The sequence below is a fragment of the Molothrus ater genome, chromosome 30 (genome assembly GCF_012460135.2).
Source record: "Molothrus ater isolate BHLD 08-10-18 breed brown headed cowbird chromosome 30, BPBGC_Mater_1.1, whole genome shotgun sequence".
NCBI lineage: Eukaryota > Metazoa > Chordata > Aves > Passeriformes > Icteridae > Molothrus > Molothrus ater.
Genome location: NC_050507.2, coordinates 2,020,163 through 2,047,066, shown reverse-complemented (window position 1 = coordinate 2,047,066; position 26,904 = coordinate 2,020,163). Strand labels below are relative to the sequence as shown.

General features: G+C 47.2%; 1 protein-coding gene across 1 annotated transcript; it reads left to right on the top strand.

Annotated features, from left to right (window-relative positions):
- Positions 1-1,882: 1,882 nt before the first annotated feature.
- On the top strand, positions 1,883-25,077 carry ACVRL1 (activin A receptor like type 1). The gene is made up of 10 exons (XM_036400010.1): positions 1,883-2,134; positions 9,262-9,332; positions 11,586-11,810; positions 12,824-13,023; positions 13,115-13,214; positions 15,557-15,703; positions 16,517-16,792; positions 17,973-18,170; positions 20,717-20,847; positions 23,256-25,077. Exons 2-10 carry the CDS (start codon positions 9,263-9,265, stop codon positions 23,388-23,390), a joined length of 1,482 nt encoding a protein of 493 aa, XP_036255903.1. The 5' UTR covers positions 1,883-2,134; position 9,262; the 3' UTR covers positions 23,391-25,077.
- Positions 25,078-26,904: the final 1,827 nt, after the last annotated feature.

The window sequence follows — 26,904 nt, the reverse complement described above, 5'->3', positions numbered from 1 at the left end:
AATATATAAATATTCATCTAAATATATATTTTTAATATATTTAAATATATATATCTATATAATATATAAAAATCTATAAAACTTCTCTTAACATATAAATATAAATATAAATATAAATATAAATATAAATATAAATATAAATATAAATATAAATATATATAATATTTACATATATTTATGAGAGTCAGCCATCCCATTACTCATCTATCACACCCTGATCCTGCATTACACCCCAGGGTAAAATCCTCTCCTGCCCTCCTGATGCCTTTTTGGGCTACCTAAAAGCAGAGAGCAGACAAAACTAAGGGAATAAAAAATTATTATATTCATAGAAGGCCCTACAGGTACATTTTGGTACAAAAAGGACAATGGGTCATGGGTTTTAATTCTTTTATAAGTTTGGTCCATTTTTGGGTATAGTCCCTGGTGGGGAGGCTTAGTGTGCCTGAAATGTACCTGAAGGCCTTCAAAAAAATAAATAAACAAATAACCAAATAAATAATACATAAATAAATATTAAATTAATAGATAGATGATAGATAGATAGATAGATAGATAGATAGATAGATAGATAGATAGATAGATAGAGAGATAGATTTAAAAAAACCCTGCTTTTTATTCCCTTTATTTTGTCTGGTCTCAGTTTTTAGGTGTAGTCCCTGAGGGGGGCTTAGTCTGCCTGAAATGTACCTGAAGGCCTTCAATAAATAAATAAACAAATAAAGAAATTAATAATAAATAAATAAATAATATAGATAATAAATAAACAAATAAACAAATTAATAATAAATAAATAGATAATAAATAAATAAATAAATAAATAAATAAATAAATAAATAAATAAATAAACTGCTTTTTATTCCCTTTATTTTGTCTGGCCTTAGTTTTTAGGTGTAGTCCCTGAGGGGGGCTTAGTCTGCCTGAAATGTACCTGAAGGCCTTCAATAAATAAATAACCAAATAAATAAATAAATAATAGATAGATAGATAGATAGATAGATAGATAGATAATAAATAAATAAACAAATAAATAAATGTTTTTTATTCCCTTTACTTTGTCTGGCCTCAGTTTTTAGGTGTAGTCCCTGAGGGGGACTTAGTCTGCCTGAAATGTACCTGAAGGCCTTCAATAAATAAATAAACAAATAACCAAATAAATAAATAAATAAATAATAGATAGATAATGCATAAATAAATAGATAGGTAGATAGATAATACATAAATAAATAAATAATAAATAATAAATAGATAGATAGATTAGATAGATAGATAGATAGATAGATAGATAATAAATAAGTAAATAATGAATAAATAAATAGATAGATAATAAATAAATAAATAAATAAATAAATAAATAAATAAATAAGTAAATGCTTTTTATTCCCTTAATTTTGTCCAGCCTCTGTTTTTAGGCCTCCCAAGAAAGGCCTCCTTCAGCACTGCACCCTGGAATTTCTGGGAATAACCAGCCTGGAATAGCCAGGGAGGGGCGGCCAAGCAGCCCAAGGCCATTCCCACAGCACCTCTCTAGAACCTTCCATCCCCACCCGAGCAAGCTGTGCTCCTGCTGAGCACCTGGGGGATGATGCTCGGGGTGAAGTGCTGACGGCCACCTCCGTGCCATGGGGTGGAATTTGCCGTAAAAAGTGGGAAATTGGGGTGGGAAAATGCTCGGGGAGGGAGTCAAAGGGGCCAGGATGGAGCTGGGGCCCGGTGAGCGGGAGGAAGGGAGGCTGCTGGTGGCTGTGTGCTCAGCAATAGGAAATGCTTTATTAGCTGGGAGTGGTGGAGACAAGCCAGGCAGGAAGAGGCAGTAATAAGAAACATTTTTTTGACTTCTCCCACATCCAGACCGCAGAGCAGCTGCCAAACGGCTGCGTTGGACAGAGGGGGTGGCCAAGCCGGGGCCCCTGCGGGCAGGGGAAGGGTGACAATCGTGACAATCCCTGCCCCAGGGGGACGGGCACGGCCGTGGGTGGCAGCATGGCTGGTGGGAAGGGAGCAGATCCATGAAGATCCTCGGAGCTGGGGCTCAGGAGCGAAGCTGAGGCGGATCCAGGAGCGGGATCGTGCCTGGGAGAGGCCCCCAGGGCTGGGCAGTGCCAGGGGATCCCACAGGACCTGGATGCTGGAGGTGAGTGGGGGAGAGCCAGGTGCTCATGGGGTTGGGGATTCCCTCCTGGCTGACCCCCAAAATCAGGGTTTGGCCCCGTTTCCTTTGTGTTCTGTGGGGTTGTGGTGCTGACATCAGGGTTAGAGAGGCTGGAACTGGGTTCCTCATGGTGTTGGGGCTGCCCCCAGCTCAGGGCTTCCCTCCTGGCTGACCCCCAAAATCAGGATTTGGTCCCATTTCCTTTGTGTTGTGTGGGGTTGTGGTGCTGACATCAGGGTTAGAGAGGATGGAATTAGGGCCAGGGGCTCACATCAGTGTGGTGGCAACAAGATCTGTCCCCAAGTCCTTGGGGTGCTGCCATCAAGGTTAGAGAGGCTGGAACTGGGGCCAGGAGCACAAATCAGTCTGGTGGCAGTAAGATCTGTCCCCAAGTCCTTGCTAAAGAGCTGAAATAATAAAAAACCGCAGCAGAAAGGTTGGGATCGACAAGGGCTGGGCAGCGCCAGGGGGTCCCACAGGACCTGGGTGCTGGAGGTGAGTGGGGAAGAGGGGCTGGGGCTGCCCCAAACTCAGGGCTTCACCCCCAAAATCAGGATTTGGTCCCGTTTCCTTTGTGTTCTATGGGGTTGTGGTGCTGACATCAGGGTTAGAGAGGATGGAATTGGGGCCAGGAGCACAAATCAGGGCTCACCTCAGTGTGGTGGCAGCAGGATCTGTGCCCAGGTCCTTGCTAAAGAGCTGAAATAATAAAAATTTGCTGCTGGAAGGCTGGGATTGACATGGGAAATGTGGAATTTGGGTGTATTTTGAAAAGATGTGGGGAAAAAGGAGGAAAATCAGGAGTTGGCCCCGTTTCCTTTGTGTTCTGTGGAGTTGTGGTGCTGACATCAGGGTTAGAGAGGATGGAATTGGGTTCCTCATGGTGTTGGGGCTGCCCCAAGCTCAGGGCTTCACCCCCAAAATCAGGATTTGGTCCCGTTTCCTTTGTGTTCTATGGGGTTGCGGTGCTGACATCAGGGTTAGAGAGGCTGGAATTGGGACCAGGAGCACAAATCAGGGCTCACCTCAGTGTGGTGGCAGCAGGATCTGTGCCCAGGTCCTTGCTAAAGAGCTGAAATAATAAAAAATCTGCAGCAGGAAGGCTGGGATTGACATGGGAAATGGGGAATTTGGGTGTATTTTGAAAAAAAAAGTGGGGGAAAATGAGGGAAAGTTGACAGCTCTGCTATCAGGGGCTGCATGAATTTGCCACCTCAGGGCTCCCCTGCTGCACAGCCAAATCCCAGGTCTCTCATTAAAATTATTAATGTATAAAATCACTTTTCTGCCAAAAACCAGCAGGCAGAAAGGCGGGGATGGAGGGAGAAGTGGGAGGCTGAGATTGGGGTGGCCCAAAGAGCAGCCCTGAAAGTGGCAAAACGGGAAGAGAAAGGCAAGAAAGACCCAAATGGTCACTTAAAGAGGCTCCATCTCCCTAAACCAAGCTGGGGAGAGCCCCAACCTGGAGCTCCTTCCCACTGGAGCCCTCTGAGAACCTGAGCAGGTTTGGCTGCTCTCTGGAGTGGGTTTTGCTGTTCCTTTGAGTGGGTTCTGCTCTCTTGAGTGGATTTTGCTCTTTTGAGTGGATTTTGCTCTTTTGAGTGGGTTTTGCTGCTCTCTTTGTGTGGTAAACGTTCATGGAGTGGAAATTCTCCTTCCCCAGGGTTTGCTCCAGACCCTCAAACTGGAAATTTCCCTTCCCCAGGGTTTCAGACCCTCAAACTGGGAAATTCTCCTTCCCCTGGGTTTGTTCCAGACCCTCAAACTGGAAATTTCCCTTCCCCTGGGTTTGCTGCAGACCCTGAAACTGGGAAATTCTCCTTCCCCTGGGTTTGCTGCAGACCCTGAAACTGAGAAATTCGCCTTCCCCTGGGTTTGCTCTGGACCCTCAAACTGGGAAATTCTCCTTCCCCAGGGTTTGTTCCAGGCCATGGAAATGGGAAATTCGCCTTCCCCTGGGTTTGCTCCGGACCCTCAAACTGGGAAATTCTCCTTCTTCAAGGTTTGCTCCAGACCCTCAAACTGGAAATTTCCCTTCCCCTGGGTTTGCTGCAGACCCTGAAACTGAGAAATTCTCCTTCCCCAGGGTTTGTTCCAGGCCCTCAAACTGGGAAATTCTCCTTCCCCAGGGTTTGCTGCAGACCCTGGAAATGGGAAATTCTCCTTCCCCAGGGTTTGTTCCAGACCCTGAAACTGGGAAATTCTCATTCCCCAGGGATTGCTGAAGACCCTCAAACTGGGAAATTCTCCTTCTTCAAAGTTTGCTCCAGACCCTCAAACTGGAAATTTCCCTTCCCCTGGGTTTGCTCCAGACCCTTAAACTGGGAAATTATCCAAGGTTTGCTGCAGACCCTGGAAATGGGAAATTCTCCTTCCCCAGAGTTTGCTGCAGACCCTGAAACTGAGAAATTTCTCCTTCCCCAGAGTTTGCTCCAGACCCTGGAGCTGCAGCACAGCTCCCTTCCAGCTCCCATGTCCCATCCCAGAGGTTTCCCCTGGGTTTTTTTTTCCTTCTCCTGATGCTACAACTCCCAGAGAATATAAACCAGCGCCCAGGCAAGCAGGGTGAGATGCTCTGGGTGCCCATGAGCTGCAGTTCCTGATGAGAAAAGAGGAAGGAAGGGACAGGGATGGGAATGCCAGGACTGGTTTGTGCCTTTCCTGGGATGTTTTTCCTGTGGGATGCCAGGGACAGCTCTGGATTAAGGTTTGCTCTCAATAACAACAACAATCCATGGGATGTTTGGTACACAGCAGAGTTTGGGTGAGGCCCTGCCTGCTTTGTGTTTCATGGCAAATATCCTGCAGCTGTCTCATGCTTCAGGATTTTGGGGAAGTGGCTCCAGGGAGGGAATTCACCACCTGGGAGGCTCAGCTTCCCTTTTAAATCACACATCCTGCAGCTCTCAGGACTGCAAGAAATGTGGTGCTGGTGAGGAATCAGCAGCCCAGCTCCAGAGGGGCTGAGTTTTAAAATAAAGCAGATCCTAGCCCAGCTCTGGGAGAGTTGGGAATTTAAAATAAAGCTGATCCTAGCCCAGCTCTGGGAGAGTTGGGAATTTAAAATAAAGCTGATTATAGCCCAACTTTGGGAGAGTTGGGAATTTAAAATAAAGCAGATCCTAGCCCAGCTTTGGGAGAGTTGGGATTTTAAAATAAAGCAGATCCTAGCCCAGCTCTGGGTGAGTTGAGAATTTAAAATAAAGCTGATCCTAGCCCAGCTCTGGGTGAGTTGAGAATTTAAAATAAAGCTGATCCTAACCCAGCTCCAGAGGGGTTGAGTTTTAAAATAAAGCAGATCCTAGCCCAGCTCTGGGAGAGTTGGGAATTTAAAATAAAGCTGATCCTAGCCCAGCTCTGGGTGAATTGGGATTTTAAAATAAAGCAGATCCTAACCCAGCTTTGGGAGAGCTGGGATTTTAAAATAAAGCAGATCCTAGCCCAGCTCTGGGAGAGTTGGGATTTTAAAATAAAGCTGATTATAGCCCAACTTTGGGAGAGTTGGGAATTTAAAATAAAGCAGATCCTAACCCAGCTTTGGGAGAGTTGGGAATTTAAAATAAAGCAGATCTTAGCCCATCTCTGGGGAAGTTAAGATTTTAAAATAAAGCTGATCCTAGCCCAGTTCTTGGGGAGCTGAGATTTTAAACCAAAGCAGATCCTAGCCCAGCTCTGGGAGAGTTGGGAATTTAAACCAAAGCAGATCCTAGCCCAGCTCTGGGAGAGTTGGGATTTTAAACCAAAGCAGATCCTAGCCCAGCTCTGGGGGAGTTGGGATTTTAAACCAAAGCTGAACCTGGCCCAGACAGGGTCGGGTGGATCAGCTGGCGTCACTCCCCCACCAAGGACCTGCCCTCCATTCCCAGCACCCAGGATTTTCTCACTGATCTTCCCACTGTTTCCTCCCCTCGAGCCACAACCAAGGGAGTTATTTTGGGGAGGAACAGCCCGATTTCAGCAGGGCTGGGGCCTGCCGGGGTCAGCCACGTCCGCGTGTGCCGGCCTTGCGTGACTGCGCTTCCCCATCAAGGGCAGGATCTAAACAATCTTGATTCCTGTCCCAGCAGCCCTGGGCTGGGCTCTTCAATTGCAGGAAACGGAGCCTTTTGCCATGTTTATGTCGGGAACACGAAGAATGAGCTGAGGAGGGGCCGGGGTTGTGAGGCTGGGGGGGATGGCCGTGTTTGCCTTGGCACAAATGGCTCTTTCACAAAGAGAAAAAAAAAAAAAATGAAATAAAAAGGAAGATTAAAAATAGCCAAACTTCCCTCCCCCAAAGGCTCAGCAAGGAATTTTTGGCTGTCCCAGCACCTCTGTTTGTGTCATTGATAAGCTGTGCACATAAAAGCAGCCCCAGGAGGGAGACCCTGCTCGTGGTGTAGGGGATTTGGGCTCCATCCCACAGGAAGGTTTTCCCAAATTTGGGATCCTCAGCAGTGCTGTGGCATCAGCAGGGCTGTGTTTTTATGGAGCAGGAACCCTGGGAGCAGCAGGGAGTTATTGTATTTGTGGGGTGCCTCGATGTTGGGAGGAATGAGGAATCTGACTCCATGTTCTCAGGAGGCTAATTTATTATTTTATGATACTATATTATATTTATGATACTATATTATATATCAGAAGGCTAACTTAATATAATATAATATAATATAATATAATATAATATAATATAATATAATATAATATAATATAATATAATATAATATAATATAATATAATATAATATATAATATAATATAATATAATATAATATAATATAATATAATTATTTTATGATACTATATTATATTAAAGAATTCTCAGGGGTCTCTGTATTTGTGGGGTGCCTCGATGTTGGGAGGAATGAGGAATCTGAGTCCATGTTCTTAGGAGGCTAATTTATTATTTTATGATACTATATTATATTATATTATATTATATTATATTATATTATATTATATTATATTATATTATATTATATTATATTATATTAATATATTTATTATTTTATGATACTATATTATACTGGGGTCTCTGTCATTTTGGCTGACCCCAAGATGTGTCAGAGAGTTTCTTTTCTCAGCCTGACAACAGAAAAAGGAGTCAGGATTTTTTTTTGTTCTGGTTTTCAAGGTTGTTTATTTTCTGCTATTTATGACATTTTTTCCTTGGCTTGCTGAGGTTCAGCAGGTCAGTCAGTGGCACACTGCCCACCTTCAGGGCAGTGTCATCTTTTATACTAAAAACTACGTGTACTTTATTTACAATTATTTTCCAATACTTATCACTTAAGTTAGACAGTGTTTTCCTACTCTAAACTAATTTAAAAGTGCCACCATCACTTAGAAGATGGAGGCTAGGAAGGAGAAAGAAGGATAAGGCACACCTAAATTCCTTTATCTTGGGACCTCAAGCCCCCATTCTAAAAACCTCAAAATTCTACTTTTCACCCTGTGACAAACTAACTATCATTTTACTTAAAATTTTGTGGCTTGTAATTCCTCATATAGGTTGGTCATTTTTATCATGGGTCAAAAACAAAGGCACAGGGGTCTTGGGCTCTGTGCCAGGGACTCTGAGCCATCCAGGGCAGCCAGAGGGATGTCCTGGATTCTGACAAAGAATATTAAACTAGACTATACTAAAAAATACAGAAAGGATACTTAGAGAATGTTAAAAAGATAATAATGAAAACTCATGACTCTTTCCAGAGTCTCAACACAGCTTGGCCCTGATTGGCCAAAGAGCCAAAACAACTCACACCAGAATCCAATGAAACAATCTCCAAACACATTCCAAAGGATGTGAAGCAGCCTTGGAAGCGTATTTGGCACAGAGGAGTGATGAATCTGACTCCATGTCCTCAGAAGGCTGATTTATTATTTTATGATACTATATTGTATTAAAGAATGCTATACTAACTATACTGAAGAATACAGAAAGGATACTTACAGAATGCTAAAAATCTAATAATGAAAACTTGTGAGTCTCTCCAGAGTCCTGACATTGATTGACCAAAGAGTCAAAACAATTCACACCAGAAGCCAATGGAACAATCTCCAAACACATTCCACATGAGCAAAACACAGGAGAAGCAAATGAGCTGAGAATTGTTTTCCTTTTCTCTGAGGCTTCTCAGCTTCCCAGGAGAAAAATCCTGGGTGAAGGGATTTTTTCAGAGAATGTGAATGCTACAGGAAAGGCCCTTTTTAAAATAGAATGGAAATAAAAATTCCTTGTGCTGCCTGGAGAATGGTTCCAGCCTGGGAAGTGTCACCTCAGCTGAGGGAAACAGGGAATTAGAGTGGGCATGGAGGGCTTGGGAAGGTCCTGGAGGGGCTGGGTGGTGTCTGATGTTCGTGTCCTGGACCCCCGTGGCGGGGAGGAATGATGGATCTGACTCCATGTTCTCAGAATGCTAATTTATTACTTTATTATATTACTTATTATTTATTTATTTATTATTAAATTAATTATTTATTACTTTATTATATTAAAGAACATTAAACTATACTGTACTAAAGAATACAGAAAGGATACTTACAGAATGCTAAAAAGATAATAATGAAAACTCGTGACTCTCTCCAGAGTCCCGACATTGATTGGCCAAAGAGTCAAAACAATTCACACCAGAATCCAATGGAACAATCACCTGGGGGTAAACAATGTCCAAACTCATTCCACATGAGCAAAACACAGGAGAAGCAAATGGGATAAGAATTGTTTTCCTTTTTCTCTGAGGCTCCTCATCTTCCTAGGAGGAAAATCCTGGGTGAAGGGATTTTCCAGAGAATGTGAATTTAACAGGCGGTGCCGGTGTGGGGATCACTGGGAGAAAGGAAGGAGCTTTGGGCTGCATGGACATGGCAAGGACCTGGTTCCAGCACATTCCTGAGCTCTGTGGGGCCACAAGTGGCACCCACAGCATGCCAGGGAGGTCCCCTGAGCTTGGGAGGTCCTGGGATCTGTTCTCAGGAAGGGCCGTGCCCAGGATGTCCGGAGCCAAACACATCTTACCTCACTCTGTCCGTGCCTGAATTCTGCAAAGCCCATCCCTTCCCAAAGCCCCCAGGGTTGGGGATGGGCTCTGGGGGTGCAGGGGCTGCTCTGACCCCCCTCTCTCTCCCCAGGATGATGCCGTGTGGGGCTGGTGGCCGGGTGGTGCTGGCGCTGATGACCCTGTCCTTCAGCTTTGCAGCCGGTGAGTGCCAATGGGGCTGGTGACAAAGAGTTAAAATAAACCCTCGGCTTTTGGGGAGCACCTCTGCCCAAAATAAAAGCCAGGGAGGAAGCTGGGCTCCTCAGGGACTGTGGTGAGCCATCCCCCAGAGAGGATCCCAGCTTAATTAATTGTGGTTGATCAAGTGTGTTGCTGTCACCAGAGGGGAGGTGGGGAAATGTCGCTGTCGAGGCGGTCACGACACAAAGCAGAGACCACGAGCAGTCTCAGATGGCAACTCTTTATTATTGAACATGGCTGGCTTTTTGTACACTTTTCAATTGTTTATGCTTTTTCTACATTAATTATTGGCTACAATCAGTCAACATAACACTATTGGTGAAAAGTTACAGTGACTTCAAATAACTTCCTAAAAATCCTTCGTCCAGCTGCAAAGTTCTCTTATCTTTCTTCAATTCTTCACTTCTTTCAGTCTACTTGGTCACAGCCTTAGAGAGAGCTCCTTATCAACTTCTTGCTTCTCAGCTTCTTCTCGCTCCTTTAGCTAACAGGCCTGCTGTTAGCCCCTTCCACAGGGAAAGGCTGGTACCACATACTAAAAATCTGGGTTTTCCCAGGGCTGGTGGTGATGATGATGATGATGATGATGATGATGATGATGGTGTTGGTGGGAAGCAGGAGGAGCTGCTCAGCATCCCAGGGGGGCACCAGGTGCCCTGGGGACTGGGTGCTCTTGCAGGGAGGTCCAGGTTGACGTGGCTGTGCCAGGGAGGAGCAGCAGAGCTCACTGGGGGGATGAGTCTCCACCAGGTCGCTGTCCAGCCCATGGGGCCACCTGGAAGAGCCTAAATGAGGGATGTGGGACTCCAGGCAGCTCTCCAAAATGCAGTTTATTTTATCTAAGAGGTCACAGCAGTCCAGGGTCATGGGTGACAGAGCCTGTGCCTACAGCTGTCAGCTCCAGCTAGGCCTGGACACCCTTTGGGTTTGGTTACATTGCATTTTATACTTTTCTTTTGGTTCCAATGCATTTTATACCATTCTTTACTGAGCATCTTAATACAGTAGAACCAATCTATACCTTTACTTTTAGATATATCCTATCATAACTACTATAATTACCAAATTCATGTTACTCTTCTCCAATCACTAAAAGTTAGTGCATTACAGTTTAAGCTAGGAGTTGTTTTTCAGTTTTCTTGCAGTGGAAAATTCTGAGACTTTTTTTCTACTTGCCACATTTGCTGCCTTGTTTGCCTGTGCTCTCTTTCTGCTTGGTAAAAACATCTTCTTGTTTGAGGTGGGTTTATCCTTTGTTGTAAGCCATAAAAACCCCTCTAATTAACCCACCCTTTGCCTCTTTGATTGTCCAGTAAGACTCGCTCAGCAATTCTTTTCTTCTATATCAAAACTTGCTTCCATCTCTATTCTTTCACCAGACTCAACATTTGAAAATCTTTCTGCTAAGCACACATATCTGTGAGACTTTCTTGTCAAACTTTCATTCTTCCCAACAGCCACCAACCCCAAACCAGCCCCAGCAGCACCCCACAGCACGGGCAGCCTTTGGGCAGGGGGACAGGGAGTGCAGGATGGCCACCAGAGCCACCCCCTCGCTGTCCCCTCACTGTCCCCTCACCACCGGATGTCTGGCTGCCCTCACACTGAACTCCCTGATTCCAGGAGGGATATTTTCTGTGCAAAAGGGCAGAGCTAAATTAGGAATTTGGGAGCGTGGCTGCCATCTGAGCCACCATGGTACGGGAAAGCAACTTCGGGGAAGTCAGGAAAAACTCCAGGAAAGACCCTGGAGTTTTTCCCTGACACCCAGATCCCAAAACACCCACTGGGAAGGCACAGGATGAGTTTGGAGCTTTTGATCTCGCCCCGGGCTCCCATAGGTGCCCCATGTGCTCTGGGATTTTGTGGGCAGGATGTGACCCTGTGTGTGGTAATCCAGTGCATCCCAGTTAATCCCAGCTGCTGGGCTGGATCTATCCCAGGCAGGCACAGCCCATCCCATGGAGCCTCTTGGGGAACAGGAGACCCCCAGGTTCAGGGCTGGGATTTGGAGCCCAACTGGGAGCAGGAGATTTTCTGGGAGGTGCCAGGATGAGTTGAGCACCCACAGCAGCCTTCCCCTCCTTTTCTGACGGTTCCAAGCCACTCATTCTCCTAATTTGGAGCCTTTAGGAGAATGTCCCTGTCCCCAAAGCCACCAGAGCTCCCAGGTGGGCAGTGGGGTGACCCAGTGTCCCCTCCTGGTGCCCGCAGAGGAGCTGCTGTGTGCCTGTGACGTGCCCCACTGCAGCCAGCCCAACTGCACGGGCCAGGTGTGCTTTGTCAGCAAGAGGAGGGAGGAGGGTACCATCACCCAGCACCGGGGATGCTTCTCCCAGAACATTCTGGAACACTGCCACACGCCCGTCACGGAGCAGTACGGCATGAGGTGCTGCAACTTCCACATGTGCAACGCCCAGCTGGAGATCTTCCTGCAAGGTACAGGGGACAGGGGACAGGGGATGAGCTGCCCATGTGGCTGGGGATGTGGTTGGGTCCCCAGGATGAAGGAGGAATTGATGAATCGGACTCCATGTTCTTAGAAGGTTCATTTATTATTGTATTATGATAATATAATATAATATAATATAATATAATATAATATAATATAATATAATATAATATAATATAATATAGTATAATATAATATAATATAATATAATATAATATAATATAATATAATATAATATAATATAATATAATATAATATAATATAATATAATATAATATAATATAATATAATATAATATTATTACATTACATTATATTACATTATATATGGTGTGGTGTGGTATGATACCATATGGTATGATATAATATGATATAATAATATGTAATATCATGTAATGTAATGTAATATAATATATAATGTAATATATATGATTATATATATAATATAATGTATATATCAAATAAAAATATAATAATAAAATAAATAAGAAATAATATTTAAAGAAATTCTATTCTATTCTATTCTATTCTATTCTATTCTATTCTATTCTATTCTATTCTATTATCCTCCCAGGTCACTCTCACCCTTCCACCCCTCGTTTTGTATTTGCAGGGAGGAATGATGAATCTGACTCCATGTTCTCAGAAGGCTAATTTATTACTTTATTATACTATATTATATTAAAGAATACTGTACTAAGTAAAGAATACAGAAAGGATATTTACAGAATGCTAAAAATCTAATAATGAAAACTCGTGATTCTTTCCAAAGTCCTGACACAGCTTGGCCCTGATTGGCCAAAGAGTCAAAACAATTCACACCAGAATCCAATGAAACAATCTCCAAACAAATTCCACATGAGCAAAACACAGGAGAAGCAAATGAGATCAGAATTGTTTCCCTTTTCTCTGAGGCTCCTCAGCTTCCCAGGAGATAAATCCTGGGCGGAGGGATTTTTTTCAGAGAATGTGAATGCCACACCCTCGTTTCCCCCACCCAGGAGAAGATGCCCTGGTAACGACGCCTTCCCTACCCAACCTCCTCCTGATGATCTTCGTCCCGCTGCTCTCCCTCCTCGTCCTCGCGGCGCTCACGGCGCTCTTCTGCTGGAAGGTGGCCCAGCAGCGCCACAAGCACAGCGACTTTGGTGACACAGACCTCATGCTGAAGGCATCCATGATGGGAGACAGCACCTTAGAGGTGGGTGAGCCCCGTGAGGGACCCCGAATGTCCCCAAGGTGTGTGTGGGGATGGACACCAGGCTGACCCCATGGTCACCATGTTTGTGCAGGACCTGCTCAACGACGACTGCACCACGGGCAGCGGTTCTGGGCTGCCCTTCCTTGTCCAGAGGACGGTGGCTCGGCAGGTCACCCTCATGGAGTGTGTGGGTAAGGAGAGGAGGCTTATTAAAATTAAGGAGGATTTATTAAAAAATATGGATATTAAAAAATGTGGATTATTTAAAAATATGGATATTGATCTAGTGTCGATATCCAACTGTGATGGACAAAAACTCTCTAAAACTTTAGAGTTAGAAAGTGGATGTTTAATGTAGGATAGCTCCCAAATACACACTGCAATTTACAGATGATTACAGAGTCCTTCTGTTTATACAAGTATTGAATACCCAAAATACAAACACATATTGATAACTTTGGTACATCCCATTCCCAACATGGATATTGATCTAGTGTCGATATCCAACTGTGACAGACAAAAACTCTCTAAAACTTTAGAGTTAGAAAGTGGATGTTTAATGTGGGATAACTCCCAAAAACACACTGCAATTTACAGGTGATTACAGAGTCCTTTTATCTATACAAATATTGAACACCCAAAATAAAAATGTATATTCGTAACTTTGGTACATCCCATTCCCAATAAGGATATTGATCACTGGATTTTGATATCCAAAATCTATGGATTTTGAGATCCATTGATAAAAATTCAATACAAGTATTGAATACCCAAAATACAAACACTTATTCATAACTTTGGTACATCCCATTCCCAATATGGATATTGATCTGGTACCAATATCCAAAAACTCTCTAACAGTTTAGAGTTAGAAAGTGGGTGTTTATTGTGGGATAACTCCCAAATACACACTGCAATTTACAGGTGATTGCAGAGTCCTTTTATCTATACAAGTATTGAGTACCCAAAATACAAATACAAATTCATAACTCTGGTACATCCCATTCCCCGCCCCATAATGTAATTAGTTTAAAAGCCATTAAGCATGTGCAGTTTGTCCCTTGAAATGGGGTCCCTTTCATGGGGAGGGGTCCCAAAATGAGGAAGTAAATGAAGTCTTCCTCGTTCTGACCTTTCTACCTTTTCAATGCAAATCTGACAAATGAGCCCTTGGTAGAACTCCCATTCCCGTCTTCAATTGGTTACAGAACAGAGGAGCCCTACAATTGTCTGATGTTCCTAAAAGCCATTTATCAGTTTCTATATTCTTCATTAGAAACCCAGCTAACCAAACATTGTGCTGACAAGCAATTATTAATTAACTACTAACTCTTAACTTCATCAATGCCTACCAATTTATTTCAATTAACTCAAACAAAGCTTATCTCTAACTAAAAGCTTAGCTCCTCTAAAATCTCCAAATTCCTTAAAGTTTATGTCTCAGCTGCCCCAGCCACCCCCAGCTGGTGCTGGAGTTTTGGCACCACAGCTCCAAAGCCAGGAGGGGCTTGGACCCAGCTGTGTCAGCCAAAACCCAGCAGCAACCCAGTCTTGGTTTGAAAATCAGGTGTGTGCTGAGGAAGGCAGGAGCCTCCCCTGAAATGGAAAATGGAAACCTCCTCCTCCTGAATTGTTGTAATTTTGAAATTAAGGGGCTCTCAGGCAAAGATATGGGAGCAGGAATAACAGTTCTTTATTAGGGAAGAAAATAAAAATAAAATAAACAATGCAGTAATAGAAAATAACCCTGCCAGAGTCAGAACAGGCCCTGGCCCCCTGTGTGTCAGGGGGTGGCACAGCCCCATCCCATGGGGGCTCAGCCCTCCTGCAGTGCCAGCTGTGGTTCTGCTGGAGCAGGGATCCTGCACAAGGGGGGAGTTTTCCTCTGCAGCTCCAGGGCTGCTGGAGATGGGCCTGGGCTCCCTCTGGCAATGCAGGGCAGCAGAAAGCTGCTCCTCTGGGAATGCAGTGGGCAAAGGCTGCTGTGGTGTCCCAAACCTCAGATTGTATCCAGGTAGGAATGTTTGAAATCTCAGATTGTATCCAGGTATGAATGTTTGAAATCTCAGATTGTATCCAGGTAGGAATGTTTGGCTCCTCCCCCTGGGCAGAGCATCTCCCAGTGGGATGATGGAATTTTATCAGCCATGCAGGGACATTCAATGGCCCATGAACAGAAGATAATTATTAATTAATGGCCCATTAACAGAAGATATCTCCTGGGGGGAGGATTGGCTGTGGAAGAGATAAAGAAAACTGCCCAATTAACAGAAGATAACTGCCCAATTAACAGAGGATAACTGTCCCACCTCTGACAGATGGCAATAGAATTCACACTTGTCTTGCAATTTAGGACAAACCCCAAGTTCTTCCCCTTTCCTGCTGCCTGGGGAGGGAGGGAGGGAGCAGCTGGGTGGGTGAGGAGATGCTTGCCAAGGACCCCCGAGCTGCTCCAGGGCTCTCCCACACGGGATCCAGGTGCTCCCAGCGGGTCCTGGGGGCACTGGGTGAGGCGATGCCATGGCTGTGGCAGGTAAAGGGCGCTATGGCGAGGTGTGGCGGGGCGTGTGGCACGGCGAGAGCGTGGCCGTCAAGATCTTCTCCTCGCGGGACGAGCAGTCGTGGTTCCGCGAGACGGAGATCTACAACACCGTCCTGCTGCGGCACGACAACATCCTGGGTGAGCCAGGAGGGCTGGCACCTCCGGGGTGGGTCCCTGATCCCGTGTGTTTCCCAGAGTCCCTGATCCCCTGTGTTTCCCAGAGTCTATGATTCCAGGTGTCTCCCAGGTTCCCTGATCCCAAATGATTTCCAGGGCCTGTATCCCCAGGTGTTTCTCCCTGTCCCTGATCCCAGATGTTTCCCCAGAGTCCCTGATCCCAGATGTTTCCCAGGTTCCCCAATCCCAGGTGTTTCCCAGGGTCCCAGGTGTTTCCCAGGTGTTTCCCAGGTTCCCTGATCCCAGCTGTTTCTCAGGGTCTATATCCCCAGGTGTTTCTCCCTGTCCCTAATCCTAGGTCTTTCCCAGGGCCTGTGTTCCCAGCTGTTTCTCCCTGTCCCTGATCCCGTGTGTTTCCCAGGGTCTCTGATCCCAACTGTGTCCCAGGGTCCCTGATTCCAGGTGTTTCCCAGAGTCTGTGTCCCCAGCTGTTTCCCAGGTGTTTCCCATGATCCCAGGTGTTTCCCAGGTTCCCTGATCCCAGGTATTTCCCATGATCCCAGGTGTTTGCCAGATGTTTCCCAAGTGTTCCCCAGCTGTTCCCCAGGTTCCCTGACCCCAGGTATTTCCCAGCTGTTCCCCAGCTGTTCCCCAGGTTCCCTGACCCCAGGTATTTCCCAGCTGTTCCCCAGCTGTTCCCCAGGTTCCCTGACCCCAGGTATTTCCCAGCTGTTCCCCAGCCGTTCCCCAGCTGTTCCCCAGGTTCCCTGACCCCAGCTGTTCCCCAGCTGTTCCCCAGCTGTTCCCTGACCCCAGCTGTTTCTCCCTGGCCAGGTTTCATCGCCTCTGACATGACCTCCAGGAACTCGAGCACGCAGCTCTGGCTCATCACGCACTACCACGAGAACGGCTCCCTCTACGACTTCCTGCAGAGGACAGCCCTGGACGTGGACACCTGCCTGGGCCTGGCCTCCTCCATCATCTGCGGCCTCGTCCACCTCCACGTGGAGATTTTTGGCACTCAGGGCAAACCTGCCATCGCCCACCGGGACCTGAAGAGCAGGAACATCCTGGTGAAAAGCAACCGGCAGTGCTGCATCGCAGACCTGGGTGAGATGGAGTGGTGGAGGGTGGTACCCCCAAAAATTAGGTACCCCAGGGATGAGGAATCCAGGGGTGTGGTACCCCAGGGATGAGGTACCCCAGGGATGAGGAATCCAGGAGTGTGGTACCCCAGGGATGAGGTACCCCAAGGATAGGGTACCCCAGGGATGAGGTATCTGGGGATGAGGTATCCAGGGATGAGATACCCCCAGGGATGAGTTTCTCCAGGGATGGGGTACCCCAGAGATTAGGTACCCTGGGGGTGTGGTTCCCCAAGGATTAGGTACCCCAGGGGAGTGGTACCCCCGGGGATGAGTACCCCAGTGATGGGGTACCCCAGGGATGAGGAATCCAGGAGTGTGGTACCTCAGGAGCGTGGTACCCCAGGGATGAGATTCCCCAGAGATGAGGTACTCCAGGGGTGTGGTACCCCAGTGATGAGGCACCCCCCAATAATGAGGTACCCCAGGGATGTGGTACCCCAGGGATGAGGAATCCAGGGGTGTGGTACCCCAGAGATGAGGTACCCCCAATATGAGGTACCCTGAGCATGAGGTATCCAGGCATGAGGCACCCCAAGAATGAGGTACCCCGGGGCTGTGGTACCCCAGGGATGAGGTGCCCCAATGATGTGGTGCCCTAAGGATGAGGTACCCCAGTGATGGGGTATACCCCAGAGATGAGGTATCGAGGGATGAGGTACCCCCAGGGATGAGATACCCCAGGGATTAAATACCCCAGAGATGAGGTACCTCGGGGATGTAGAACCCCAGGGACATGGTGCTCCAGGGCTGTGGAACCCCACAGATGTGATGCTCCAGGAATGTGGTACCCCGGGGATGGAACATTCCAGGGATGTGATGTTCTGGGAATGCGGTACCCCAGGGATGGAACATTCCAGGGATGTGATGCTCCGGGAATGCGGTACCCCAGGGATGGAACATTCCAGGGATGTGATGTTCTGGGAATGCGGTACCCCAGGGATGGAACATTCCAGGGATGTGGCGCCCCAGGGTGATGGTGCCACAAGGATGTGGCATCCTGGGGTTTTGGGACCTCAGGGATCTTGAGCCCCATGGATGCAGCACCAGCACAGCACTGCTCAGGGCCGTTATCCCAGCATTTTATAGCTGGGATTAATGACCTTAAAAATCATCCTAAATGCCTCTGTGACCTGTGTCCCCAGGGCTGGCCGTCATGCACTCCCAGGGCAGCGATTACCTGGACATTGGCAACAACCCCCGCGTGGGCACCAAGCGCTACATGGCCCCGGAGGTGCTGAGCGAGCAGATCCGCACCGACTGCTTCGAGTCCTACAAGAAGACGGACATCTGGGCGTACGGGCTGGTGCTCTGGGAGATCACCCGGAGAACGGTGGTGAACGGTGAGCAGCTCCCGGCCCCGGCTCCTCCTCCGTTCCCTCCTTCCCTCTTCTTTTTTTTTCTTTTTTTTTTTTTCCCTCTTTTCCTTCGCCCAGAAGATTAGCTGTAAATTATAAACACTGTAATCTAGTGTCAGCACCCGGCTCCCTGATTAAAGGGCCCATTAGGCTCAATCAGTGCTTTGTTTGTTCAGCGCTGATTAGAAAACAAGCGGCTTCAAGCGCTGCCTGGAAAGCGGCCACGGCCGGGACCTCCGGCCGCCGGGTTTGGCTCGGGAAATCGGGACTGGGACAAGGGGAAGGGTCCCCCTGAGCTGGGGATGAACGGAATTGGGGCAGCCTGGCCAGCGCTGCTCCTCACGGCAAAGTCCATTTAAATGTTAATTAAATGGTGGGCGCTGGCGGATGGGGTGGGAGGGTCCCCCCAGGCGCAGTCTGGCCGGGATAATCTCATTTGTGTCCCCAGGGCTCCCTCGGATGACACATTTACTCCGAATCACCCCAGCCTTGCGTAGGAATGACCTTCAACCGGCTGGGTTTAACCCTTCCAGCACCCCTCACTCTCCGGGGGATCGGGGATGGGGAGAACCCCAGGGGACCCTGAGGTTTTGGGGTGCAGGAGCTGCTGGGGGCTCTGGGCTTCGCAGAGCCATTAAATCCCTCTGGGACACGGACATATGCAAGAATTAAACCGAGATTAGCTGGGCCAGCTGGCAGGCTGGCCACCAGGTGCTGAGGGGAGGTGGCCACAGTGCCGAGGGCTGCTGTGGGTGATGATCCTCGTGGTGGGGCTGGTGCTGGAGCCACCGGTGACACCAGAGCCACCACCCCCTGTGCCCAGGAGAGGCACAGCCCAGGGGCTGATGCTGCAGGGAGCAGCTCCAGGGACCCTCCAGCAGCCCATGATTGAAATCTGGGAATCCTTGAGCAAAGTCCCATCAGCTCTTGGAGATCTGTTTCACACCCAAGATAGCTCAGCTACCTCAGATGGCATAAAATCAGCAGGATGGCTTCTGTGGCAGTGCTGGAAACAGAAAAAATTTCATAAAAGGCAAAATAACAAAACTCTTTATAGAGAAAAACCGAGCCAGGTGCAAGAGGGAAAAAACCCAAACTCCACTGATGTAAGGGTCTCCTTGAGTCAGGTCTCATCAGCTCTTGGAGATCCACACACCCAAGATAGCTCAGCTACCTCAGAAGGCATAAAATCAGCAGGATGGCTTCTGTGGTAGTGCTGGAAACAGAAAAGTTTTCATAAAAAGCAAAATAACAAATCTCTTTATAGAGAAAAGTCGAGGTTTTTGCTCCTGGTAAAGCACCCCACAAAAGCAATCAGTTCTTTTGTTCTCTTCTTTTTCTAATGAATTGCTCAGGTGGGACTTTTTGGCTCCTGTCCCATTGGCTCTCCTTAAGTTTGAGGTGAAGTCCCTCAGGTCCTATGAGGTGTCTTCTTTGCTAATTGAGGAAAGAAACTTCTGGGCTTTTTCCCTTTTTAAGAGACCAAGGACAGTTTGGTCACTCTGTCAACAGGGGGCACATTCCTACACCCCAAAAACTGTAAAAGTTGTACGTTTATTACAGTGAGGGTGAGGATGAGGGTGAGGATGAGGATGAGGGTGAGGATGAGGCTGAGGATGGAGGTGAGGATGGGAGTGAGGATGAGGATGACAGTGAGGACGAGTGTGAGGATGAGGGTGAGGATGAGGATGAGGATGAAGATGAGGGTGAGGATGGGGGTGAGGATGGAGGATGAGGATGAGGGGTGAGGATGAGGATGAAGATGAGTGTGAGGATGGGGGTGAGGATGGGGATGAGGATGAGGATGATGGTGAGGACGAGTGTGAGGATGAGGATGAAGATGGAGGATGAGGATGGAGGATGAGGATGATGGTGAGGATGAGGATGAGGATGACGGTGAGCATGATGGTGAGGATGACTGTGAGGGTGAGGATGACGGTGAGGATGAGGATGAAGATGAGTGTGAGGATGAGGATGACGGTGAGGATGAGGGTGAGGATGGAGGATGAGGATGGGAGTGAGGATGAGAATGAGGATGAGTGTGAGGATGACGGTGAGGATGAGGGTGAGGATGAGGGTGAGGATGAGGATGGAGGATGAGGATGAGTGTGAGGATGAGAATGAGGATGAGGGTGAGGATGAGGATGAGGATGATGGTGAGGATGACAATGAGGATGAGGATGGAGGATGGGGGTGAGGATGAGGATGACGATGGAGGGTGAGGATGGAGTATGAGGATGAGGGTAAGGATGAGGATGGAGGGTGAGGATGAAGGATGAGGATGAGGGTAAGGATGAGGATGGAGGGTGAGGATGAAGGATGAGGATGACGGTGAGGATGAGGATGAGGATGGAGGATGAGGATGGAAGATGAAGATGATTGTGAGGATGAGGATGAAGACGAGGGTGAGGATGAGGGTGAGGATGAGGATGGAGGATGGGGGTGAGGATGAGGATGATAATGACGGTGAGGATGAGGATGGGGGTGAGGACGAGGATGGCGTTAACCCTCGCTGTCCCTCTGTCCCACAGGCATAGTGGAGGAGTACCGGCCGCCCTTCTTCGACGCCGTGCCCAGCGACCCCAGCTTCGAGGACATGAAGAAGGTGGTGTGTGTGGACCAGCAGACCCCCGTGATCCCCAACCGCCTCTTCTCCGACTCGGTGAGCCCCACCCATTGCTACCTGGGAAAAAAAATATGTATTTTATTATTCTATATCCATAAATATTCAATGTAATATTATTTGTGTTATGTTAGAAATTTTTGCTGTGTTAATTTTCTTAAGTAGTGTGTTAAATATAGTTTTAGGTTATAAGATGTTAAAATAGAAAGTGAAAAATGCCAAGCGCTTGTTTTTAAAAATTTTAAAGTTTGGTAGTAATAAAATGGGCCAAAAAATCCGAATTGTCCAAATTATTGTTACTTCTATTACTATTTTTATAGTAATATTTTATTACTATATTAATAGTATATGTTTATTACTATATTAATTATTACTATTAGTATAAATTATATATATTAATTATATATAATTTATACCAATAGTATAAATAGTATAAATTATAAATAATATATTAATTATATATTATATATTAATTAATTAATATATAATTATGTGTTATATATTAATTATTACTGTTACTATTAGTATATATAAATAGTATCTTTTTATTACTATATTAAATATTACTATTTATTAGTAATATTTTATTATTATATAAATAGTAATAGAATTAGAGTAATAATAATTTGGACAATTTGGATTGAGGACAATATGAGACAATAAAAACAAAGAGTTATGGACATCTGGGCACCTTTTCTGGGCAAAATAAACCCGAAAAAGGACTAAGGTTAACAGAGGATTAACCCTTAAAACAACAGCCTGTTGCATATTCATACACCTCATGCATGATGCATAAATTCCATTCAAACACAGGATTCTGTCTGGGCAGTGTCAGCTTCTTCCTCTGAATCCTAGTGGCATCGTCCTGCCCAAACAAGGCAAGAAGAAGTTCATTTCTCCTGATAATGGAGCAATAAATTCTCTTTCTCTGTAAGATTTCGGTGTCCTGTGGCCGCTGTCTCACTGCGAGTCCTTCCTTTAGAAAAAGAAATATCCTACACAGCATCGTTTCTATTTTACAATTATCTTATAGCCTAAAACTATATTTAACACACTACTTAAGAGAATTAATACAGCATCGCTTTCTAACACAACACATATCATATTCAATTTAATATTTACAAAAAGCCAATCATAAAATACACATTTTTTCACAAAACTATGCTATGTAAGATACGTTTTTTAAAGAAAGGACTCGCACTGAGACAGCAGCCACAGGACACCTGAATATTTCAGAGAAAGAGAATTTATTGCTCCATTATCAGGAGAAACAAAACTTCTTCCCACCTTGCTCAGCTCTGAAGACACCATCAGGATTCAGAGGAAGAAGCTGACACTGCCCAGCCAGAATCCTGTGTTTGAATGGAATTTATGCATCATGCATGAGGTGTATGAATATGCAACAGGCCGTTGCTTTTAAGGGTTAATCCTCTGTTAATGTGGGTCCTTTTTCGGGCTTATGCTGCCCAGAAAAGGTACCCAGATGTCCATAACTCTTTGTTTCTGTTGTCTCATATTGTCCTAATCCAAATTGTCCAAATTACTGTTACTCTAATTATCTTACTATTTTTATAACCCTTTCATTACTATGAAACTTTTAAAATTTTAAAAACAAGTGATTGGCGTTTTTCACATTCCCGCCTTGCTCAGTGCTGAAGACACCATCAGGATTCAGAGGAAGAAGCTGACACTGCCCAGCCAGAATCCTGTGTTTGAATGGAATTTATGCATCATGCATGAGATGTATGAATATGCAACAGGCCGTGGCTTTTAAGGGTGAATCTTCTGTTAATGTGGGTCCTTTTTCAGGCTTATGCTGCCCAGAAAAGGTACCCAGACATCCATAACTCTTTAATATAATTAGAGTAATAATAATTTGGACAATTTGGATTAGGACAATATGAGACAATAAAACCAAAGTGTTATATTTATATATATATATAGTTATATTTATGTTTTAAAATATATATTAAAATAAAATAGTTTAAATAATATATATTTTAAAATATATATTTAAATAAAGGAAATATATTTATGTGTTTATATATACATATATATATAAAATATATAGTTAATAGATATAGTTATATATATAATATATATTACATTATATTATATATATGTAATATATATAATGTAATAAATATATATTATATATATAACTATATATATTAACTATATATATTTTATATATAGTTATATTTAAATATATTTAAATGTAACTATATATTTATATTTATATTTATATTTATATTTATATTTATATTTATATTTATATATAAACCATATATATTTAAATATATAGTTATATTTATAACTATATCTATTCACATAACTATTTTTAGAACCATTTTATTACTTTTAAATTTTAAAACCAAATGATTGGCGTTTTTCACACTGCCCATCAAACCCTCACATTTATCCCCCTTTCTGTGCCTCCCCCTCAGGTTCTGTCGGCGCTGGCGAGGATCATGAAGGAGTGCTGGTACCAGAGCCCCTCGGCTCGTCTCACCGCCCTGCGCATTAAAAAGACCTTGAAGAAGCTCAGCAATTCCGCCGAGAAGCCAAAACTGGAGCAGTGAGCGCCGGGAACCGGACACCGGAGCCGCAGACGGGCGGCACCGGGGACGGGGTGGCTCCGCTCGCAGAGGGGATTCGCTCGCAGCTCCTGCCTCTCCCGCTCCTCCTTTGAGATGGTTGAATTTGGAAACACGAAAAAAAAAAAAAAATAGGAAAAGAAAAAAAAAACACCAAAGGAGGAATCTTCCACCCGGTCTTAAAAATATCCCTGGATCCGTCATCCGACACCGGCGCGACGGGGATGGCAGCTGGTCCCTATCCCGAGGGGCACGGATGGCAGAACCACCCCCAGCCTGAGGGGCACGGATGGCAGAACCGCCCTCAGCCCTCGGAGCACCCACCCCGAGGGGCACCGATGGCAGAACCACCCTCAGCCTGAGGGGCACCGATGGCAGAACCGCCCTCAGCCTGAGGGGCACCGATGGCAGAACCACCCCCAGCCCTGGGAGAACCCATCCTGAGGGGCACCAAGGGCAGAATCACCCCAAACCCTGGGGGCACCCACCCCGAGGGGCATCGAGGGCAGAACCACCCCCAGCCTGAGGGGCACGGACGGCAGAACAACCCCCAGCTCTCAGGGCACCGATGGCAGAACCACCCCCGGCCCTGGGAGAACCCATCCCGAGGGGCACCGAGGGCAGAACCACCCCCAGCCCTGGGGGCACCCACCCTGAGGGGCACGGATGGCGGAACCACCTCCAGCCTGAGGGGCACCGATGGCAAAACCACCCCCAGCTCTGGGGGCACTGTTGGCAGAACCACCCCCAGCCTGAGGGGCACGGATGGCAAAACCACCCCCAGCTCTGGGGGCACTGTTGGCAGAACCACCCCCATCCCGCAGAGCACCCACCCTGAGGGACATCGAGGGCAGAACCACCCCCAGCCCCGGAAGAACCCACCCCGAGGGGCACCAAGGGCAGAACTACCCCCAGCCCTGGGGGCACACTCGGGGCACCGATGGCAAAACCACCCCCAGCTCTTAAGGCACGGATGGCAGAACCACCCCCACCCCGAGGGGCACCCCCAGCCTGAGGGGCACCCGAGGGGCACCAAGGGCAGAACCACCCCCAGCCCCAGGGGCACCAAGGGCAGAACCACCCCCAGCCCCAGGGGCACCAAGGGCAGAACCACCCCCAGCCCCAGGGGCACCCACCCAGCGCCGGCTCCATCCGGGCGGAGCTGCCCGGACCCGCCCGGCCGGCCCTGGCAGGAATTCCCCGGCAGAGCCGCGGTGCCCGCTAGAGGAGGGATGGGTTTCGCTGGCAAAGTCTGGCACAAGGGCAGCATCCCCCTGGATCTGCACCCTGGATTGTGGGGATCCCAAAAAATGAGGAGCTGCCGGCGTCCAGAGTGGTCTGAGCGTCAGGATGATCCTTCCAGCCCCGAGGGGACAGATCACAAAGGCATTTAGGATGATTTTTAAGGTCATCAATTCCAGCAGCCAGCACCCCCCTTGCCAAAGAAATGCCCTCTTTGCTCTTTGCCAATATTTTGGTGTTTTTCTGAGGTGTTTTGGTTCGGCCAGCTTCATCCCCCGTTGCTCCTCACCATCCCAAAATCCACCCCATGCTTGGAGATGTTTGGACATGACCAGGATGGGACGTTCAGCAGAACCAGCTTTGCCACATAACTATTTAATGATTAAGATTTAATATATTTAATAAAGTGTAAAGCTATTTTATCACCTAAGAGCTGCCCAAGCTTCCACGCTGGGCACTGGGGGCACCATGGCAGGATGGGCACTGGGCACTCCTGGCTCAATTTAGGGCTTCAGCTCCAAAGTGTTCCCAGCACATCACAGCTGCCACCTTGGTCTGTGCCCAGTTAGAGACTGGGAGGAACTGGGCAGCTGTTGCTGGGCATGGCATGAGGGTATGGAGGGGCTTGGGTGTCTTAATCTGGGCTTGGGGTGCTCAGCCTGGGGTTTGGGGTGCCCTATTCGGGGTTTGGGGTGCCCTTTTCAGGGTTTGGGGTGCCCTATTCAGGGTTTGGGGTGCCCTATTTGGGGTTTGGGGTGCCCTATTCAGGGTCTGGGGTGCCCTATTCAGGGTTTGGGGTGCTCAGCCTGGGGCTGGGGGTGCCCTACCCAGGGTTTGGGATGCCCTACCCAGGGTTTGGGGTGCTCAGCCCATGGTTTGGGGTGCCCTACTCAGGGTTTGGGGTGTCAGTCTCTGGTTTGGGGTACCCCAACCAGAGTTTGGGGTGCCCTAACCAGAGTTTGGGGTGCTCAGCCTGGAGCTTGAGGTGCTTACCCAGGGTTTGGGATGCTCAGATGATGGTTTGGGGTGCTTACCAGGGTTTGGGGTGCTCAGCCCGTGGTCTGGGGTGCCCTACCAGCGTTTGGGGTGCTCAGCCTGTGTTTTGGGGTATTTACCCAGGGTTTGGGGTGGCAGTCTGTGGTTTGGGGTGCTCAGATGGTGGTTTGGGGTGGCAGTCTGTGGTTTGGGGTGTTCTACCCAGGTTTTGGGATGTTCAGATGGTGGTTTGGGGTGCTCAGAGGGTGGTTTAGGGTGTTCTATCAGGGTTTGGGGTGCTCAGAGGGTGGTTTGGGGTGCCCTACCAGGGTTTGGGGTGCTCAGAGGATGGTTTGGGGTGCCCTACCAGGGTTTGGGGTGCTCAGAGGGTGGTTTGGGGTGTTCTACCAGGGTTTGGGGTGCTCAGAGGGTGGTTTGGGGTGTTCTACCAGGGTTTGGGGTGCTCAGAGGGTGGTTTAGGGTGTTCTATCAGGGTTTGGGGTGCTCAGAGAGTGGTTTGGGGTGCCCTACCAGGGTTTGGGGTGCTCAGAGGGTGGTTTGGGGTGTTCTACCAGGGTTTGGGGTGCCCTACCAGGGTTTGGAATGCTCAGATAGTGCTCTGGGGTGCCCTAACCAGAGTTTGGGATGCTGAGCCTGTGGTTTGGGGTGCTCTGCCCAGGTTTGGGGTGCCCTGCCCAGGTTTGGGGTGCCCAGCCCAGGGTGGCTCAGTGCCTGCCTGCCCCAACACGGCACACACGCACACTCACACATCAAGCACATACAAATCATGCTTGCACACACACCCTGCACACCTGCACATGCATCCTGCACATACATTCTGCACACCTGCACATACACTTGCAGATAGAGCCCCTGCACACACGCACATCATGCACACCTGCATGCACACCTGCACACACATCACACACACCTGCACACACACACCCTGCACACACATCACACACATCTGCACACACACCCTGCACACCTGCACACACAGATCATGCTTGCACACACAACCTGCATTCCTGCACACACATCACACACATCTGCACACATACATTACACACACCTGCACATACACACCCTGCACACCTGCACACACAGATCATGCTTGCACACACAACCTGCATTCCTGCACACACATCACACAACATCTGCACACATACATTACACACACCTGCACATACACACCCTGCACACCTGCACACACAGATCATGCTTGCACACACAACCTGCATTCCTGCACACACACCTGCACACACACATATCCTGCACACCT

Coding starts and splice junctions, on each gene's coding strand:
- ACVRL1 (XM_036400010.1), top strand. CDS start 9,263: ATGATGCCGTGTGGGGCTGGTGGCCGGGTGGTGCTGGCGCTGATGACC. Junction 11,811..12,823: donor GCTGGAGATCTTCCTGCAAG/GTACAGGGGACA, acceptor TCCCCCACCCAG/GAGAAGATGCCCTGGTAACG. Junction 13,024..13,114: donor TGGGAGACAGCACCTTAGAG/GTGGGTGAGCCC, acceptor ATGTTTGTGCAG/GACCTGCTCAACGACGACTG.